This window comes from Rhineura floridana, chromosome 18, assembly GCF_030035675.1.
Source record: "Rhineura floridana isolate rRhiFlo1 chromosome 18, rRhiFlo1.hap2, whole genome shotgun sequence".
In the NCBI taxonomy this organism is placed as follows: domain Eukaryota; kingdom Metazoa; phylum Chordata; class Lepidosauria; order Squamata; family Rhineuridae; genus Rhineura; species Rhineura floridana.
This window is the reverse complement of record NC_084497.1, coordinates 21,310,102-21,331,640: the sequence shown is the minus strand read 5'-3', so window position 1 is coordinate 21,331,640 and position 21,539 is coordinate 21,310,102. Positions and strand designations below refer to the sequence as shown.

Below are 21,539 nucleotides of genomic sequence, written 5' to 3'. Positions count from 1 at the left end.
CGTGTGCACGCCATACACCTAAAGCACATGACTTCCCCCAAAGAGTCCTGGGAACTGTAGTTTGTTAAGGGTGCTGGAGATTGCAGCTCTGTGAGGGGTAAACTACAGTTCCCAGGATTCTTCAGGGGAAGCCATATGTGTTAAATGTATGGTGTGTACCCAGCCGTAGACATTTGCAGAGCCGTCCCATGTCTGCAAGAGTGTTCACCATTTTTCAGTCTTATGTTTCAAAGCTCTTCTTTTTCCATTACTCCAATCCTCCTTACATCACACCTGTAAGGTAGTCCATACCGTTCTTATGTCCAGAGTACAGGATGAAATCTAAAGTCATTCGCACAAATGGCAGGGGAGGTAAATCTTTGCTTAGGCCAGGATGGGGACCCTGTGACCTGCCAGGTGATGATGGACTATAACTCCCATGAGTCCTGACCCACTAACTGATGGGAGCTGTAGTCCAACAACATTGGGAGGACTATTGAGTTTCCTATTCTTAGGAATATAGGAAGCTGCCTTTATACCAAGTCAGACCATCGGTCCATCTAGCTCAGTATTGTCCACACTGAATGGCAGTGTCTCTGTAGGTTTTCAGACAGGGATCCTTTCGCAGCCTTACCTGGAGATGCCATTGGGGTTGAACAGGGGACCTCCTGCATACAAAGCAGTTGCTCTGCTGCTAAGCTACAGCCCTTCCCTTAAGTCATAGGAAGCTGCCTTGTACGGAGCCAGACCATTGGTCCATCTAGCTCAGTGTTGTCTACTCTGACTGGCAGCAACTCTGCAATATACTTTTAGAGGTGCGGCAATCAGAACAGGACACACAGTATCCCGAGCGAAGCCTCGCCGTAGATCTGTATCACGAAATTGGCAGTCTTATTTTCGATCAGTTTCTTTAACGATCCTGAACATGGGATTCATTGTGAGGGTTACAAGAGGAGATGTGAAGCAAACTCAAGGGACTGCACAGGCAAGTGCTACAGTTTTTGACTCAGACTGGGCACTGAGAGGTGCTGGTACAGACCTTGGCATCTCCCAGTAGAGCTGAGAATGTCTACTGCCTGAAACTCCAGAGTACTCTCAGTCCGTCCTGGGCTCCTTCTGGGAGGAAGGGTGGGATATAAACATAATAAATAAATATATAAGTCCTTCCTCCCCTCTCCTTACTCCGTCTGGATGCATTTTTAGTCACAAGGACTGGTAGCTTGACTTTTTGTAATCCAGAAGCGCATGGCCTTTGTTGTTTTATGCCTTCAAGTCATGGCGACCCTATGAATCAGCGACCTCCAATAGCATCTGTTATAAACCACCCCCATTCAGATCTTGTAAGTTCAGGTCTGTGGCTTCCTTTATGGAATCAATCCTCTTGTTTGGCCTTCCTCTTTTTCTACTCCTTTGTGTTTTTCTCAGCATTATTGTCTTTTCTAGTGAATCATGTCTTCTCATGATGTGTCCAAAGTATGATAACCTCAGTTTCATCATTTTAGCTTCTAGTGATAGTTCTGGTTTAATTTGTTCTAACACACAATTATTTGTCTTTTTCGCAGTCCGTGATATGCGCAAAGCTCTCCTCCAACACCACATTTCAAATGAGTTTATTTTTCTCTTATCTGCTTTTTTCATTGTCTAACTTTCACATCTATACATAGAGATCAGGAATACCATGGTCTGAATTATCCTGATTTTGGTGTTCAGTGACACATCTTTGCATTTGAGGACCTTTTCTAGTTCTCTGACAAGACCTCTCAGAATGCCGGTTGCCTTTCCTCCAGAAAGGAGTGGTCTGAAATAATTCTTTGCCCCTTAGGCAAAGTCTTGCAGTTGTCCCCCCACCTCCCTGAAGACTGATCTTGCCTGAAAACTGTTTGGAAGGTGCTCTTGTAAGATGGGGACGTTCCTTTCCCAAGGCTACTTGTCTTCACTTGGTGAATGGTGAAGCAAGAGCTTTTTTTTTTTTTAAAGCCACCCTCTACAGTGGCCTTGTTTGGTATTTGGACAAGCGTTGCTTCATCCGCTTCTTAAAATTCCCAGAGCTCTCCCAAATGCTCTGATTTCGACAAAGGAATTCCGGGGAAAGGCTAAAAGTCAACCCCCCCAATTGAAAATGCTTCTGCATTTTCACAAAAAAGATGATTTCCTTTCCACAATGGTGCTCCTGCCTAGCATGCCAAAGATCCTAGATTCAGTCCCCTGCATCTCCAGATAGGGTGCCGCTGCCAGTCAGTGTAGACAATACTGCAGTAGGTGGACCAATGATCTGGCTTAGTGTAAGGCACTTCCTATTTTTCTATATAAATCAGCCCTTTATTCAGAACCATGAGGTCTAGGACCTTACTTCCGTTTTAAAGAAAGGACCATAGCTCAGTGGTAGAGCGTCTGCTTTGCAAACAGAAGGTCCCAGGTTCAATCCTTGGCTTTTCCAAGTAGGGCTGGGAGTGTCGTATAGCCACCTTAACAGTTGTAGCTTCCCCCAAAGAATCCTGGGAATTGTAGTTTGTTAAGGGTGCTGAGAGTTGTAGCTCTGTGACGGGATCTCCTAACAACTCCCAGTTTAACTATCAGTCCTTCTTCCCAGGGAGCGCTGGCAATTATATCTCTGTGAGGGGAGTAGGAGGTCTAACAACTCTCAGCACTCTTAAGAAGCTACAATTCCCAGGATTCTTTGAGGCAAGCCATGACACTTTAAAGTGGTAGAAGAGTGCTTTCAATGTATGGTGTGGCTGTGACCAAGTTAGTCATGTCTATTAATTCTGGTGGGTCTACTCAGTAGAGCAAACAGTGGAGTTGATTTGTTGTTGGATTTCTCAACTGTACTTCGCTATACATTCCCAGGGTAGCTTACAACAATGTAAACTAAACAAGGATCATCTACCTTGGATCCACCCTTTGTTTTTGTGGGGTGTTTCCTAACCCCAAGAGTACAATGGTTCAGTCCCAAGGTCTGCAGTGTGTGTTGATAATGCTGTTGCAGATTAGTAGGATAGTGGCTAATTCAGAAGTGTAGGGTCCCTTCATATTAGTCACAGCCATACCCCCCCTTATTTTGCTGCAGGGTTGGGAATGAGTTCCTTGTTGTGGGAGAAGGCATTAACAACAGACATCCCTAGGAGCCAATAAGCATGAAAGGGGAGTGTGTTAACTGCTGAGAGGAGTCTTCTCAATGGCTGACGCACCTCCTTTCACACTGATTGGCACCAATCAGCAGGAAAGGACAAGGAAGCATGTTAGAAGCCTCTTCTCAGTGGCTACACACTCTCCTTTCATGTTTATTGCTGAAGACATTGGTCCCCCTGCTCCCAAAAAAGTAGCGGGTCTAAGACCCTAGACGACTACACCTTTGTCGTAGACTATACTTGAAAGTCCGAGGAGGGCTTTGACCAGAATTGTGGGTGTCCCATGCAACAAAAAGTGAAACTCTGTGTCCATGATCAGAAAGATGCAAGTTCAGAGCAGCGACTCGTGCTAAGGGGCAAGAGGCGCCATCTCCCAATGGTTAATTTTATATATCGAGTGCGACTGATCCAGTGAAGGGCTTTGGGGGCAGAATTTGCCACTGCCATCGTCTTAGCGAAAGCAGACTGGAAAGAGTGGTCGTGTAGAAGGGCAATGGGCAGCCTTGTCAGTTGGATGGTGCTTTAAAAAAAAAAAAAAAAAAGCTTTAATGAATTTCTCAGTTGCACTTGGGGAATTGCTGATATGCATGGCCAGCTGTGTGTATCTTTCTCTGTCACTGAAGATACAGATCAGGGTTTGGTTTTTTTGGGGTTGTTTTTGCTTTCAAAGGAAGCATTGCAGCCACCAAAACCGACTTGGTAGAGCTGCTTCCGTTACTGGGTTGAATGGCGGCGGGGGGGGGGGTTAAGCTGCTCCGCTTCCTCTTGCCAGACACTTGTGATCAAGAATGAGCAATGGCTGCTTAAAGCAGAGCCCTTTTGGATGCATGTGCTCCAAAGATCCCGGAAACAGCATTGAAGAATACATGGGGCCCCACTCTAGTTCTCTGGCTGGCCAGCTTGAAACAGCGCTGGAAAATAATTCCCTCTCCTGAGGTGAGCGGCCAGGTGGGCGTTGCAGCATTTCCAAGCCCTTAAAGTGTAGATTTAAAAAGGGGGCATCCCAGACCCCAAATTGCTTCCCTAGTCAGTTGAATAGAGCCAACTTCTGTACTCTTTCTTTCTTTCAAGGAGGATTATGAGCAGAGCTGGGTTTCTGCCATAGTTTGGCAGGAGGACAGAATATGATAATAGCTGTGGAACTGGGCTTCCCGAGAATCTCTTCTGCTTTTGCTTTCTTTTTTAAAACAAAAACAAGCTTCTAGTCCTTATGACTGAGAACGTGTGCTTTTGAAAAATGTGAGGCAGCGCTTTGCCAGTAGCTCAACCAAGACATTAAGTAGTTGACCCATGGATGGCTTTGGCCCTCCAGGAACGACCTAAATCATAATAAGTGGGGCAAAAGCAAGCAGCAAAAAAGAAGGCATTAAACTTATTTTACAGTATAGGAATCTTGGCAAGCAACACCAGGAGCTCCGTCAGGACACACACCACTAACCCCTCATGAACAGACATTCTGCCTTGGCGTATGGCAGACTCTTCTGTCAATGTGGTTTCCTGTATATACATATCTGTTCCACAGTTCAGTTTGCAGGATCGTTTTGTTGTTGTTGTTGTTATTTGTAGTAGTAGTAATATAGTAGTAGCAGCAGCAGTGCTTGTATCTGGCATTGCTCAGGAATGCTAAGGACCTAAAAAAACGGTGCAGTTTCCAAATTGGCAGTTAAAATCACTGCAGTTTTGACAGGGTGAGTCAGCCATCTTGAATGCAAACAGGGAACCTGGCCTTGATCTTGGGAACCATCATGCAAAATTTGACAGCAATATCTTAAGAGGTGTCCAAATGCATAGTGAATAGACAAACATCTTTCCAAAACCTACAACACATTATGATGATTGATGGGTTGATTGTCTCATCCACCGGTAAAGTCCCAAGGCTGGTTACAGCAATTTAAGAATACAGTATTTAAAAATAGTCTAAAACAAATTAGTCACAAGGATAGGGTGGGTCCTAGAAATATAGGTCTCGGGGTGTCAAAAGGCCAGGCTAAAGAGGTGCATTTTGAGGGAGGCTCACAAAAGGAAAGGGGCCTTTTCAGTTGTGGCTCCCTATTTGTTGATCATTCTCCTCAGTGAGGTCCACTTAGTGCCTTCACTGACATCTTTCCAGCGCCAGGTAAACTTGCTGCCAAAGCATTCTGCTGCTGCTATGCAGAGTGGGTTGCTTTGTGCATTTATGGATTGCATGTGTGTTTGTATAAATGTATTTTAATTGTGTATTTGTACTTACGCTTATGTTTTTAAATACAAGAGCCAGTGTGGCGTAGTGGTTAAGGTGTTGGACTATGACCTGTGAGACCAGGGTTCGAATCCCCACATAGCCATGAAGCTCACTGGGTGACCTTGGGCCAGTCACTGCCTCTCAGCCTCATGAAAACCCTATTTATTAGAGGGTCGCCATAAGCCGGAATCGGCTTGAAGGCAGTACATTTACATTTTGTTTTTAAATACGTTGCAAGCTGCCTGGAGACCTTTTTCTGTAGCATGCAGCTGATGAGCTTAATAAATAATATACTGAACGATCCATGAAGTAGAAGTTGCCGCCCTGAGCTCCTGCTGGGAGGAAGGGTGGGATATAAATCAAATAATAAATCAGATAAAATAATAAAAAAGAACTTATGGCCATGTGCGTTTGTTAAAAGAGGCACCCGCTATCCTCATAGGACTGAGCATCGGAACACAAGCTGCTTTTTGTGAGTCAGACCATTGCTCCATCTAGCTCAGTATTGTCCACACTGGCTGGCAGGGGCTGTCCAGGGTTTCAGGCAGCGGATAGTGCCAGCCCTACCTGGAGATCCCAGGGATTGAACCTGACCTTCTACATACAGAGCAGATGCTCTGCCACCCCCTGTGGGCACAAGAGCACCCCCGTAGGGTGTGTGTGCCTGCATGACTTCTAGGTTTCACCAAGCTGAGCCCAGGTCTGGGCCTTTTTTGACAGTGGTGTGCCTTGTGTGTTCCTCTTTAATTTGAGAGCTCTGTCTGAGCTGCTGCCAGACCAGCTGTTTTGCGGTTACGCCTCTGTCCAAGAGAGCCATCGGAGGTGTCCAATTAGCTTGAGGCCACCTTCCTGTCCTGGCATGATCTCATTTCTCAGATGTTGCTTTCTGGGTCCTGGAGGTCCGGAGAGGACAAAAGATTGCGAGGGATGGAGGTGGTCTTTTGATGGCTGCAGGGGCGAGACTGTTTTTTTCCGCCCGCCTGACTGCCTCACCCCTGCTTTTTGACATCTGTCTGGGGACTGCCCTTTGCCAGGAAGATGAATGTATTTGGCTTGTAGGGGTGTGTGTTTGTTTTAATGTTAAGTTTGCACGGTCTTAAATTTTTGTAGTTTGCGTTGCTTTCTTCATCTTTCTTTCTTACTTGTATTTGCGCATATTCTTTGTGAGCTGTCTTGGGGGACTTTTTTTCCAAAAGGCGGCACAAGAAATAAATGGCAATATAAAAAAGCCTGTTGACAGCTTTCTACTGGAGCAAAACAGAACAGGTAGTAATTTGTTTAGATAGCACAGGGTTGAGAAGCCCAGAGGCCAAAGGCGGCTCTCCAGACTTTTCCATCTGGCCCTTGAGGCTTTCCCCGGGCCACACCCCTTTCCCCGGGCCACACCCCTTTCCCCGGGCCACACCCCTTTCCCCGGGCCACACCCCTTTCCCCGGGCCACACCCCTTTCCCCGGGCCACACCCCTTTCCCCGGGCCCTCCTTAAGTGTGTTTTGCCTTGCTAGAACGTATCCCTGAAATCTGAAGATGCCTCTGGCTTCCCCTTGGTGCTCTGCCTGCTTTTGCCTCTGGCCCTGCCCGCCTTTGCTGTCCCGGAAGGCTACCCAGAAAGCAATGCGGCCCTGGGCCTGAAAAAGGTTCCCCCCCCCTTCCTGCCGTATAATAATCAAACAATCCACTGCAAGCTGTGTCTGTTGCTGTCATCCCATACCTTTTTCAAGACAGGTTGCTTTTAAAATAAATATTTCTCTCTCTGTGTGTTTAACACAAAGTCTGATTCACTCACTCTCTCTCTCTCAATTTTTTTTTTCCGTGCCAAACGCAATCCTGATCATGAGTAACGGTTATGACTGCACCTGGCAGGCTTTCTCGGAGATTGCCTCATTCCAGGAAATGTTTAAAACATTTTTTTCTTAGAAAGCTAGTTCCCACCCTTCCAATTTTTCAAATGTTTTTTGCCATCTCTTCTCCCCCACCCCCAAAAAACAGCCTTGCTCTGGCATCACTGCAGTACAGGAGACTGCTTGTGTAGCAAACTAGAATGCGGAACTGGTTCTATTCCGATGACAACGGTTTAAATAAAAATGACTCCCTGAGACACTGCTAAGAGACTACTAGATTTTGGTGCAGTTTTGCTGGATGCTTTGAAGAACTGGCACAACTTTGCCTAAGAGCGTCGCAGCTCTCTTGGAGGAGCTGAATTCTGACCTGTCTTGATCTCGTGTGGATCTTTCTGGAGAAGCAAATCTGCGTGTGTATATTTTGATGATCTTAACTCTGGTTTTCTCTCTTCCTCCACCCCCTCACCCCCCATTTCCACTAACTCTTTGGAACCTTTTCCGCCAAGCACGGGTGGAATGTGAAACTACCGAACTGCGGATGAGTTTGTTTTCCTGCTAATTTTACCATTGCTACTCATGAATTACTGCAAGAGTTTCTGCTAGTCTGAAATGATTCTATAAAAAAGATTGTTGTTTGAATGTCATTCTGGATGGTCCATCAAGGTTCGTAATGTCCACACCCATTTCACTTTCTGTCCAGGTTGTGGTGATGAATTTACTTTTATGGTGGTGGTGGTGGTGGGGAATTGCAGCATTTTAAGAAAGGAGCTTGCTTAAATCTTGGAATCTGAGCAAAAAAGATCATAAAGTGCCAATGGGAAAAGCTCTGGCCCGCAAGATGATGTTGGACTTGACCCCAGCCAGCATGACCAGTGGTTAGTGATAATGACAGCTGGGAGTAACGGCGGCTGGAAGGTCACAGGTTGCCATATCCCGGCATAAAATGAAGTGCTCCTTGCTTGTTAGAATGATATACAACTGAGTTCTCTGTTGGAGGCTGTGTTTTGATGGGTCTGCTTTTAGAAAAGGATGTCTATGGATTTTGATCCATTTGAAACCCACGATCCCTTAACTAGGAATGTTGTTTAAAATGGAAACAACTAAGTTAGGCGCTGGATTTCTTCCTGGGAGAATAAAGTTTGAATTCACCCCTTGGCGTAGGGTTGTATGCAACTAAATCTATCCAGAGCTGACCCATTGAAATTATCAGACCTCAGTTAGTCAAGGTCATTACCTTCAGTGCGTCTACTCTGAGTAGGGCTAGCATAAGGTGCATCTGTGTTACCTTCTCAGTCAGGACTTAGTTTGATAAGAAGTATGGTAGTTAGAGTACAGGGTAGGATGTAGGAGAGTAAATATCAAGTCTCCACTCAGCCATGAAGTTTGCTGGGTGATATTAGGCCAGTTACCCTCTCTCAGCCAAGCCTACCTCACAGGGTTGTGGTGAGGATAAAATGAGGCCCTGTCTACCACCTTGATCTTGTTGGAGGGAAGGTGAAATATAAATGTAAAACTGTAGTACCCAGGACTTGCCAGTAACTCCTTTTTTTTTTTTAAGGGATTTCCTGTGTAAAGACTCAAGAGTGCCTCTGAGCCACGTGTGGAGTAGATTTTCCTTTCCCCTGAGCAGCTAAAAGCTCTTTCTCAAGGGTTAAGGTAAAGGGATATGGGGTCAAGCAGGCCTCTTAGCATTGGAAGCTGCCTTACACCAAGTCAGACTCCGGGTCCATCTAGCTCAGTACAGTCTACACTGACGCGCAGCAGCTCTCCAGGGTTTCAGGAAAGGGGCACTCTCAGCCCTGCCTGGAGATGTTGCCAAGGATTGAACCTAGGACTTTCTGCATGCAAAGCAGGTGCTCTGCCCCTGAGCTATACGGCCTCAGCCCTTCCCCTAAGAAATGATTGGTGCTATGTAGATGAAGGTGCCAGGGTCATGCAAGCAGGAATAGTCTAGGGCTGTGTACACGCTGTACATTTAAAGCATCTGACTTCCTCCAAAGAATTCTGGAACGGTAGTTTAAGGGTGCTGGGACCTGTAGCTCTGCGAGGGGTTCCGAGGGTTCTTTGTGCACACAGCCTAAGTTGTAACTAATTCTCCCTTGGGCCCATCCCTTGCTATTGCATGCATCCCCACCCCATATTCAAAGTTCCTAGCCCTCATTGTCACGGCAGAACTAGAACTTAAATATTAGGCAGGCACCATCTCTGTTACCTTTTGGCGCCTATTCAAAACCTTCCTCTTTCAACAAGCCTTTTAAGTTGAGACCTTATCCCAGTCTGTGTCTGTGGAATTGCTTTTAAATATGTTTTTAAACCTTTTGTAACAAAAAATGTTTTTGAGGGTTTTTTTAAAAAAAGATGTTTTGAAAACTTGTTTAAAAATGTTTTTTAAAGATGTTTTAATGTATTTTATACTCTGTTTTTATGATGTTTTAAAGTGTTTTTAGTGCTTTTGTTTGCCACTCTGGGCTCCTGATGGAAGGGTGGGATACAAATCAAATAATAAATAAACAAACTTCGCTTGCACCCCACCATGTCCTGGGAATGACTGAATGGAATGTGCAGATAAATTGCAAGATGGCTGTGTCGGGTTATGAAGAGAATGGCATCATACAGAATAGGTTATTGGTGTGTGTACAATAGTATCACAATGGGGAAGAGAAAGTGCCAGCGTTAGGGCTGAAAAGGCAAGCAAAATCTGGGATGTGCGTGCATCGTTTAATCTCATCTAGAGCTTGGTGGGGGACTTTTGTCATGGTGGGAAAGCTGGCTCAAAAAGGGGGTGGGTCAATGTTTGCTGCTTCCCACCCTGCAAAAATCTGGCATGCTTCCCACCCGAGGTTCCAAACATCAAGCTCACATTAAGCAGGACCATTCGGTTCCTCTTTTTATATATATATATCCTGCTTTTCTATCAAATATCTATGGCCAGTTACCCAAGAAGAGCTATGCTGGATCAGGCCAATGGCACATCTCATCCAGCCTCCTGTTTCCTCACAGTGGCCAATCAGATGGTTTCAGGAAGCTCCCAGGCAGGGCATGAATGGGGCAGACATCCCTTGCCGTTATTCATAAAAACGTAATTTGAGCCCTGCTGGCTCAGGCCAAAGGCCCATCTAGTCCACCCTCCTGTTCCCTCGCAATGGCCAACCTGATTCCTCTGGGAACCCCACATGCAGGACATGATCCAGTGTGGCGTAGTCGTGGTTAGGGTGTCAGGCCCTGGACCTGGGAGACCAGGGTTCAAAGCCCAACTCAGCCGTAAAGCTCAGTCTGTCAGCCAACCTACCTCACAAGGTTGTTGGGAGGATAAAATGGAGAGGAGGTAGAATCATGGACACCACCTTGAGCTCCTTGGAGAAATACAATGCATGTATATAATAAAAAAATGTTTTTATTAATTTTTTCAATAGGTTACACAAGCATAAAAACAAATGATGAAGTAAAAAGTATTTAAATACAACCCATTTCGAATACAAACGTGGTAGAGTGGTTTCTCACATTTTGTGAAATACATCAGAGCAGCAGAGGAACTCAGTACACACACGCAGGTATATTGGTCCAGCTGTGACGGGAATTGAAGCTCAGCTACCTCTGGAGGGCGCCATGTTGGGGAAGGCTGTTCCTGGAAAAAGCCATCTGAAGGTTGCTAGGCAACATACTACTCCCCCCCCAACATGCAACAGGGCTGACAGACAATCCACATCTTGTTTTTCAGAACGTAGAACCTCGAAAACCTTCTGTGTTGAGGAACAATATTCAAATTGCCAGCTTAGAACCCACCAAGCCTTCCGATAGGATGGTTGCATTGTTGACTGTTCTATATATATATTTCTCCCCTGTTGTTGTATTGGAGCAGATGAGAAAAAAAATATTTGGGCTCATTCTGCAAGGCAAGTTTGGTCTGTCAGTCTTCCCAACACAAAGCTGTGTATGTATTTTAATGTTTAACTCTCCGCCTTGCTTTGTTTTTCTTTCTGTCCATTAGGGAATACTGACCAGCAGTGGGATCTCGGCACGGTGTCGTAGCAACCTCCCCATCTCTGCCTCTCTTCCATAAAAGCTTGAATGACGACCGCGGCCATCCGGAGCAAAGTCAATTGATGAGCCCGCCCCAGCTGTCTATAAATAGGTGACGGACGACGGTGAGGATGGGTCAAAAAGTCACCGGTGGCATAAAGACTGTGGATATGAGAGACCCGGCGTACAGGCCGCTGAAGCACGAGCTTCAAGGGCTGGACTACTGCAAACCAGCCCGTCTGGACCTGCTTCTGGATATGCCATCCGTCCCCTACGAAGTCCAGTTGCTGCACTCATGGAACAACAACGACCGGTCACTCAACGTCTTCGTAAAGGAGGACGACAAGCTCATATTTCACCGGCATCCGGTGGCCCAGAGCACAGATGCAATCAGGGGCAAGGTTGGCTACACGCGGGGGCTCCACGTCTGGCAGATCACCTGGGCAATGAGGCAGCGGGGCACGCACGCAGTGGTGGGCGTGGCCACAGCGGATGCCCCCCTGCACTCGGTTGGCTACACTACGCTTGTCGGGAACAACCATGAGTCTTGGGGATGGGACCTTGGGCGGAACCGGCTGTACCACGATGGGAAGAACCAGCCCAGCAAAACCTACCCAGCGTTCTTGGAGCCCGATGAGACTTTCATCGTGCCGGACTCATTTTTGGTGGTGCTGGACATGGATGAAGGGACCTTGAGTTTCATTGTTGACGGGCAGTACATGGGGGTTGCTTTTCGAGGACTCAAAGGGAAAAAACTGTACCCGGTTGTGAGTGCCGTGTGGGGCCACTGTGAAATTAGGATGCGTTACTTGAATGGGCTTGACCGTAAGTAACCTCTCTGGATTTTTGCTTGGGAGTTTGGAGTTAGTGTCTCTGTATGATTCACTGTCCCCAATTTCCCCCCATCAATCTGCATCTGCTGGGTAATTCTGTCGCCTTTCTGCATCAGGTGTCACTGAGTCAGCGTGTTACTTCCAATGTAGATATGCAGAAAAAAATTCTGTCCTCAGCGGCGGGTGCCTGTTGCCTCTATGCATGATCCACTGCCCTGTGCCAATCTCCCTCCAATCTGGGAGGCATGCATAGGAACAAGGAGTCATGCAGGGAAGCAGGGCTCTTCTGAGGATAGGTAATCCCCCTGTCTTCTCTCTTCAGCACTTCAGAAAAAAAATTCCTTGGGGTTAAGCAAGCCTCTGGTTCAAAATCAGAATTAAAATCGAGCTTAGGAGGCACCAGTGCTGGAGTGTTTGCACTGAGATACCCTTGGGGAACCCCATCACCTATATTTCTATGAATGCATTAAAAAAAAAAGTACAATGGCTCAGACACTTTGTCTTGCTTATCTCCATACAGTACATTCCTCTTAATGACAAGGGGTTTTTGTGCTGAGTCATGGCTTCTTGAGCATGACTCGGTATAAAAAAAAAACCCAAAAAACATCTGCTTTGGCCGCTTTCGGTACATTTCCGCCCATCTGCCTTTGAATGTTCTTTTCCCCTTAGTGTGTGTGTTCCTTGTTAGCTGTAAACACTTAGTGGAATATACTGTGGTTTTACTAGCCCTTGCATATTATTATTGTTGTTGTTACTATTACTATTTATTAAATTTATAACCTGCCCTTTCTCCCAGTAAGGTGCCCAGGGTGGCAAACAAACACTAAGAACACTATAAAACAACATAAAAACAGACATCAAGATATATTAAAACAAAACATCATTAAAAACATTATTTTACAAAAAGCTTTAAAAACATCTTCAAAAGCATTTCCAACACAGAGGCAGGCTGTGATAAGGTCTCTACTTAAAAGGCTTGTTGAAAGAGGAAGGTCTTCAGAGGAAGGCGCTGAAAAGACAACAGACATGGTGCCTGCCTAATATTTAAAGGGAGGGAATTCCAAAGGGTAGGTGCCATCACACTAGAGGTGCGCTTCCTATGTTGTGAGGAATGGACCTCCTGATAAGATGGTATCTGCAGGAGGCCCTCACCTGCAGAGCACAGTGATTGACTGGGTATATAAGGGGTAAGACGGTCTTTCAGGTATCCTGGTCCCGAGCTGTATAGGGCTTTGTACATCAAAACTAGAACCTTGAACTTGGCCCCGAAGCTAATGGGCAGCCGGTTGCAAATGCAGATTTGGCAGAGGCGCTAGATGTTGAAATGGAAGTGTGCTCGTAGGAAGTTGCCTGGTACCGCGTCAAACCATTGGTCCATCTTGCTCAGTGTTCTCTACATGGACTGGTAGCAGCTGTCTATGGTTACAGCAAAAGTTTTCTCCCAGCCTTCCCTGGCGATGCCGGGGATTGAACCGGGAACTTTCTGCATGCAAGGCAGATGCTCTGCCACTGAGCTACGGCCCTTCCCTGTGGCACAGGAAGCATGTCACACCGGGGGGGGGGGAGTTGCTCTTCACTTCCTCCTTCTTACCCAGCGAAGTTGTGTGAGGCTATCCCGGAGTCCTCCTTTGCTCCCTCCCATTCAGAATAGCGGCAGGCCAAGGGATCCTGGGGAAAACTCAAGCAGACCCTGTTGAGTTGTGGTCAAAGGACCAGTTGTTATAAAAGTATTAAATAATTATTTCATAATGATAATCAACATTTATTTTAAAACCAGAGTTGTCTTGGCGGCCTCCAGATGTTGTGAACCACAAGTCCCTTCAGACCCAGCCAGTAGAGTTGTGCAGCATGGGGCTGATGGGAGTTGTAGTCCAAAACACCTAAAGGCCACCAGGTTGGGGAAGCCTGGCTTAAAGGAGAGGCACTCTGCACAAACCTCAAAAGGCTGTCTGCCTCTCTTGGCTGCGTGAAATAGAGCACCCGCTTTGCATGTAGAAGTCCCAGGTCCGATCCCCGGTGGCATCTCCAAAATAAATTATGTGAAATTATGCAGACTGCATCCGAGGCTAGTCCTGCTCAGAGTAGAACCATTGAAGTTAATAGACATGACCAACTTAGGTTCATTCATTTCAGTGGTTCTGTTCTGAGTAAAAACTATTTGCAGAACTTAAAGTCTAGGATTCAGCTTTGGATTGCATGCAGGTCTTTAAAAATTGGGAGGAAGGGCAGGAGGCAGACATATATAGAGAATTAACCCCTATGCACTGCTGGCACAAAAGAAACATGAAAGGTTCAAGTACATGAAAGGTTGTCACACAGAGGAGGGCCGGGATCTCTTCTCGATCGTCCCAGAGTTCAGGACACGGAATAACGGGCTCAAGTTGCAGGAAGCCAGATTTCTACTGGACATCAGGAAAAACTTCCTAACTGTTAGAGCCATACGACAATGGAATCAATTACATAGAGAGGTAGTGGGCACTCCAACACTGGAGGCGTTCAAGAGGCAGCTGGACAGCCATCTGTCGGGAATGCTTTGATTTGGACTCCTGCATTGAGCAGGGGGTTGGACTTGATGGCCTTGTAGGCCCCTTCCAACTCTACTGTTCTATGATTCTATGAAACCTCCTCAGTTTAATTAAGTTAACTTTCTGTATGCTAAGATGCAAACTTTACTGAAGAGCGAGCGGATTATACATAGGGCTTGTGTGTGCATTTGCAGATCAACAGTGAACTCATTGTCTGCACCAAGGGAGCTCGTGACGTCAGTTTGGTAGATAAATTAAATTTGTGAATATTCATAATGCTTAATCCTGAGGAGAGGCAAAGAGCACTATTGGTTATATCCAGCTAAGTCCTATTCAAAGTAGATCCATTGAAATTAATTGATCTAAGTTAGTCATTATTAAAAAAAATTAATAAAAACAGGTCTGACCAGCATTGGATACAGCTTTCTATCACTCGAACCACTAGGAAAACCCAAATTTAGAATGACTAAAGTGCAATTTGTGATCTGAACAGAAGTTTGCCCTCCATGGCAGCTTTGTCAGTTGTGTTTCATCTGTGCCCTTTTTACAGGCAGGTTGACTGAGGTGAGCTGCCTGACGCTGCTAAACAGCTTCATGGCTGACTTGCCATTTGGATCTCTGCAATTTTTACTTCTGTAGTTAATAATGCTGTTAGTGTGGTGTGTGTATAATTTTACCTCTCCTTTTTTTCTCTCCTGCAGCTGAACCCTTGCCTCTGATGGACCTCTGCCGCCGTTCTGTGCGCCTTGCTTTGGGCAAGGATCGTTTGAACAAGATCCATGCACTCCCCCTGCCAGAATCCCTGAAGGGCTACCTTCTCTATCAATGACCCCCATCTAGGGGGGTTGGGAAGGACAGGCTCTCGCAAGAAGCAAAAGAGAGGTGTGGATGAATTGGCTGTGGCATCTCTGGAGAAGGATCATCTTGGTTCCATATACATATATACATATACGCACACTCACTCTCTTAATTTGCTTCAGTAGATCCTGGCTTGAGTCCACTCCCTGTCACTATGCCAGATGTGGGCGGTGGGAATGCAAAAAGCCTTAAAAGAACCCATTCTACTTAGAAGGCACGTTCTACCCTCCAGAGATCGGAACACATCAACATGATGGAATTAAAGGTACCAGGTGCTAAGACTGGGGTACAAGATGGCTGACCATAGACCTAAGGATGTAATTTTTTATTTTTACTATTTTTTAAAAAAAACAACCTGCCACACAGTTCTTCGGTGAGAAGACCACGACACTAAAAACATTGCTCCATGTGGACACGTGTTTAGGCAATACTGGAATAAGCAGCCATTGTGGATGTCAAAGAAGCATCTTGCCCTGTGTCCGAATTCTGTTCTCTTTATTTTTGATGTTGTGTTGGTCTCCGTTGATGCTTGATCAGAGGCCATCGGGGTCACTCGAATCACTTTTCTGGGAATTCACTTGAACCTGTCGCTTGGGAGTTGGAGTTGCAGGTGGGTGGCAGAGGTTAGCCTGGGATAAAGGTCCTGTAACGCAGAGCTGAAGAGCTGGTGTGCCCCCAGATGATGTGGACTGCAGCTTCCATCAGGCCTGACCCTTGGCCAGCCGGGCTGCCGGGAGCCCCAACAACAGCCAGAGGGCTGCCTCTTCCCCCTGCTGTAACAGCACAAGAGCTCAGCCTGCATGGGGCATGGTTGTGAGTGATGAAGTCTTGGGAATTTGCTCTCCTAGACTGCCTTGCCTTGAGTCCTTTGGTGTAGCCCAACCTTTGGGTGCCCAGATGTTGCTGGACTACCAACTCCAATCAGCCCCAGCCGGCATGGCCAATAGCCAGGAATGATAGGAACAGTAATTCAGCAACATCTGGGGACCCAAAGGTTGGGAAAGGCTGCCGTGGCCCAATCTGTTTCCTGTTCGTAGCTTAATCTTGGTTTAGTTCAGTCTCAGTGCAGTTCCCCACCCCAGTAGTCCTTTCAGGCCCTTTGCTTTGACCTTCGATATGGGCTTAAAACAGGGTTGGCTAACTTGGGGCCCTCCAGATGTTGGATTCCAAAGTTATGGGTCAGCCTGCAAGGTGTAACAAATCCCTTGGATTTGAGATTGAAACTCAGTGGCTGGTCCTCTGCTCCACTGTTCTTCAACTGTGGGTCCCCAGATGCTGTTGGACTACAATTCCCATCCTCCTTGGCCATTGGCTACGCTGGCTGGGGTTGATGGGAGATGTAGGCCAACACCTGGGGACCTAAGGTTCCCTTAAGCTTAGCTTGGTACAGGGTAGGAAGTGCAAATGTGAACACTACGGTCCTTGAAGGCTCAGTCTGAGTACGTGCCGCATATCTGGAAGCATGCAAGGTTTTGGTCTGGAAGTGCAAAGGTCCTCCTTTACCCAAGCAATCCGAGAGCCTTGCCCAAAAGCTCCTTACCTGTCTTCACGGAGGGGGTGATTTGCACATATTTTCTTTTCTTACAGGAGAGGAAAATAAATCTTTGTTTTCCTCCTCCCACCATATTTGTGTAGGGTGTGTTCTGTATAGGTACAAATGAGCTTATTTGTTAGAAAATGTTAATATATATATATGTATATATATTGTATGGAAAAGGACCGTTTGGGTTTTTTAAGAAATGCTGCTGTAGGGTTTTTTAAAATGAAGAAAAAAGCCTAGTTTTTAAAAATGCACACAACTGGTGCCAAGATCGGATTTGGGAGGAGAACTTGACCTGCTTCCCTTTTTTAAAAATAAATAGAATGAACTGTTACAAGTGGAACACTTTTTTTGTAATTGCACAGAGAATTTTAATGTGTACAGAGCCGAGCATTTTTAAATTGCCTTCAGTCCTATTTGTCTTTCCCGCTGACCCTGGGAATTAACCACATTGCCTCTTTCTGTTCCTGCGTAGATATTTTTCTTTTTACCCACCCACCCTTTCATGTCCTGTTTAAACCTTTTTGGTGTACATTTTTTTAAATCTCTCACTAGTTCTCCCCCCCTTGACTGTAGATAATCAGTAACCAAATTTAAAAATAAAAGTTTATTAAATATTGAGACGTAATTGTTGTCATTTCAGATCAGGCTACAGTAATGGGCGTGTTCTGATTCTGCAGAGGGGGAGGGGGGGAAATGCATTTAGAGCTGGAATTAGGGAACTTTTTTTTAGCCCTGGAGGCCACATTCCCTTCTGGGCAATGCGTTGAGGGCCACATGTCAGTAATGGGCAGGGCTAAAAACAAACGTGGGCAGAGTGATGAATGTAAATTTTACCTTTGTACTGCAGGCTGGTTTCTACCCACACTCGCACAACCCTCTCTGTCATCCATCCAGACGAGCATTCATGTAAGAAAGGTGGAATACAGATGGAACAAGTGAGGGCCTGCAACAAATCATTGGAGTGCTCTTGTTCAGGGTTTCAGCCAGCCATGCCCTTCTCTGTGGTACTCCGTTCCAAACAATGGAATGGTGGATGAGCGCTTATTCTATGTTGTCTTCTCCTTATTGGTCTTTTATTTATTTATTTATTTATTTATTTATTTATTTAAACATTTTATATCCCGCCCTAGTTCTTAGAATTCAGAGCGGCGAACAAATAAGACAATGTCTAATACAAAACAGTATACAATTAAAAGATAAAATTAAGAAAATCAATAATACAATAGTTATAACAATTTAAATGTTAACATTAAAAGCTTGAAGAAACAAAAATGTTTTTAACTGACGGCGAAAGACCGTGAGTGAGGAGGAACATCGGATCTCTGGTGGCAGGTTATTCCATAAGATGGGAGCTATGCACGAAAAAGCTGTGTTCCTGGTATTGGAGCGGCGGATTATAAAGGTAGATGGAATGATAAGAGAATGTTCGAAGGGTACTCTTGTCGGTCGTTGAGATTTAAATTCCAGAATACGATTTGATAGATATGTTGGTGCTAATCCATGTAGGGCCTTGAAAGCTAATACCAAAATTTTAAACTGGTGTCGAAATAAAATCGGTAGCCAATGAAGTTGATGGAGAAGAGGTGTAGTATGTATTTGTGGACCAGCTCCGGTCAGCATTCTGGCCGCCGCTCTCTGAACCAACTTAAGCGGACGAAGCGATCTAGCAGATAGTCCTATATAAAGAGCGTTACAATAGTCCAATCTTGAGGTCACAAGAGCCTGTGTCACTTGCCTCAAGTCCGACGTTCCTAAAAACGGACGAAGTTGGCGGACTAGCTTTAATTGGGTGAAAGCACTTCTGGATACTGTTGCAATTTGGGGTTCAAGGGTCAAAGCAGAATCTAAAAGAATACCCAAACTCCAAACTTGGGACTTCAGAGGGAGTGGAACCCCATCTAAAATAAGTACGTTTTTAAATTCATGAGAGGGTTTATGTCCAATTAGTAGAACCTCCGTCTTCTCTGGGTTAAGTTTCAGTTTGTTCTTTTTTAGTTTATTTTAGTTCTGTACTTTGTGCTGTTCATTCCTCTGAGCGTTTTTGGTGGAAAGCAGCATTTCCCAAAGGGGTTGATAATGACTCCCCTAGGATGTATGGGGCTGTGCAAGGGGTGGAAAAGGGCCTAGGGGTGGAAAAGAGGTTTACAAGGTATAGTGTGAAAATTTTAATTAGGGACTATGACCCTCTGAAATGAAAGGCATGGGGCGTATACAGAGTGTATCTCTCTTCCCAGTGAGGAATCTCTATTTAATAAGGTGATACTACAATATAACAGTATTCTCAGACTACGCTGCTTTAATGCTTAAATTTTTTTGTTTACACTCCTAAGAATTTGGATGAGGTTGATGACAACTTCATAAGCTCACTGATGGGTTTGGGAATAACTAGTATGAAGGGTTGCATCTAAAGCTAATCCTACTCAGAGCAGACCCATTGAAACTAACAAAATTGACTAACTTGGGCCCATTCATTTTAATGGGTCTACTTGGAGTAGTTGAACATAGTAAGCTGCCATATACTGAGTCAGACTATTGGTCCACCTAGTTCAATGTTGTCTGCACTGATTGGCAGAGGCTCTCCAAGGTTTCAGGCATGGGATCTTTCCTGCCGTCCCAGAAGAAGCCAGTAGTTGAGCCTGGGACCTTCTGCATGCAAGGCACATGCTCTGCCACTGAGCTCCGGCCCTTCCCATTGTGGTGTAGTGGTTAGAGTGTCTCACTGGGAGATCATGGTTCAAATCCCTGCTTGGTCATGAAGCTCACTGGGTGACCTTGGGCCAGTCACTGTCTCTCAGCCCTAACTTGCATCACATGGTTCTTGTGAGGATAAAATCAGGAGAAGAGCCATGTTTGTATGCCACCTTGATCTCCCTGATGGAAAGGTGGGATATAAATATAACAAATAAGTGACAAATAGATGCAAGAAATGACAATGTTCACAAAGAGCCGAGCCTTGAAATGGTACCAGGTGAGAACTTCTGGGTTGTTTTTTTGGAAAGCCAAGCTAAAGTCAATTGCCCTTAATTTGACAAGTGATGATTTTATTAAAATTCCTACGTTTTCCAGTACTACCTTGAGGCTTGTCCGTGTGTTTTTAAACTATAGGAAACATTTTTTTAAAAAAAATGAAAATATGGCTAAGCTTGCATATTAAAGCTTCACAGGTGGTATCAATCACACTTGGTTCCTGCTGGAGCAGGTAGCTTGGAAAGGGACAAATAATTCTTTTGAGCGGGGGGAGAATACCTTCATCACAGACCATATGTGGGCAAAAAAATCACTGTCCACATCCATTCCACTCTTCACGGCTGCTGCTGGAATGCATGCTGCGCTAGGCCCTAAACTGCCTCGGGATAACTTTTCTTCTTCTGTTGGAGGTGGGGGGAGAAATGGTGAATATTTTGTCCCTGCTCGCTTCCAGACACCCAAACAGCCAGCTGTAGCCAGCAGCTGAAATAAATGACCTCCTTGCCGTGTGGTGTTTATGTACGTTGCCACAGTAACGGTGCAGGCCTGTCATGGGGAAGAGCAGTGTGGAAGCAGGACCTGGCGGGTTGCTCTCAAAAGGGCTGTTGCTGATTAGCTGGGCCAAACGGGTTGGCCAGCGTGTGTGTGTGTGTCGGCAGATACTTGCAAGGCCTCGTGAGCCCGAAACATGACAACGTCGCCGTGAATTATGGGTCTCCGGATGAACCGAGACTTCCCATTCCCCCCTATTTTATGTGGTGCTCAATATCTCCCTGTAGTCATGCACTTTAAATGGAGCTTACGTGACAGGAATGGGGAACCTTTGGTCTTCCAGATGTGGCTGGAATACAACGCCCATCAGCAACAGGCTTGAGACCTCTCCAAGGTTTGTGGTGGGGCCAGGCAACCCCCCCCCCAAAAAGAAACCCAGTGCTTGCTGAATGCTGGTTCCACTACCAGGTGGTGAGGAAAAAATTAGGGGAAAGGAGAAAATGGAATGGGGTAGCTGGAGCCCTGAACTGGACCTTTCCACGCCGCAGCATTTTGCAGCTGTTAAGGGTTGTATCCAGCTACATTCTACTCAGAGTAGACCTACTGCAATTAATGGACCTAAGTTGATCATGTCCATTAACTTCAATGGGTTGACTCTTGAATAGGACTAGCAGTGGATACAGCCCTTGATAATTATAATAAAAGGTGTGCTTTCAATACTGGAAGCCTTTTCTAATTTGCAGCCCTTAAAGCTGATGTGCCAAGCTGTTTCCTTCTTCAATGGCATCCCCAGCTTTTGCAATTTTTTGTAAAACTGCAAGTATATGATTTGGAGTTTATGGATAACTACACAATTAGGGAGAGGTATCCAATTCAACTGGTCGGATTGGAATTTGCATTCATTAAGGCTTCATTGCTAATCTTGGTTTTTTGGAGATCAGAAAGCTAATATTAGTTCAAGCTAGCCAATCTTCCAATTCCGATAACTCTGTTTGTATTGGCCCAAAGCGTGAAAGTCTTGCCCTGGAGCAAATTACCTTTTCGTCCAGGGCATACAAATCACTGCACTGTCAAAATCAAAAAGACTAGATGGGTGTACCATTGTTCTGATCCAGCAAGGTCCTCACATTCTT

The 21,539-nt window shown here is 45.5% G+C and overlaps 1 protein-coding gene across 4 annotated transcripts in view; it reads left to right on the top strand.

The window, feature by feature from the left end:
* Positions 1 to 17,565, top strand: part of SPSB1 (splA/ryanodine receptor domain and SOCS box containing 1) — a 35,970-nt gene extending 18,405 nt beyond the window's left edge. Inside the window, exons 1-5 of one of the 4 annotated variants that reach the window (XM_061601493.1) lie at positions 7,379 to 7,831; positions 8,727 to 8,824; positions 10,582 to 10,719; positions 11,157 to 12,013; positions 15,248 to 17,565. In XM_061601493.1, coding sequence (XP_061457477.1) covers positions 11,320 to 12,013; positions 15,248 to 15,375 — 822 coding nt within the window. In that variant the 5' untranslated portion in view covers positions 7,379 to 7,831; positions 8,727 to 8,824; positions 10,582 to 10,719; positions 11,157 to 11,319 and the 3' untranslated portion in view covers positions 15,376 to 17,565. Of the gene's footprint in view, positions 1 to 7,378; positions 7,832 to 8,726; positions 8,825 to 10,581; positions 10,720 to 11,156; positions 12,014 to 15,247 lie in introns of those variants that run through there. The other 3 variants (XM_061601494.1, XM_061601496.1, XM_061601492.1) reach the window with 3 other exon arrangements.
* The last annotated feature ends 3,974 nt before the right edge of the window (positions 17,566 to 21,539 follow it).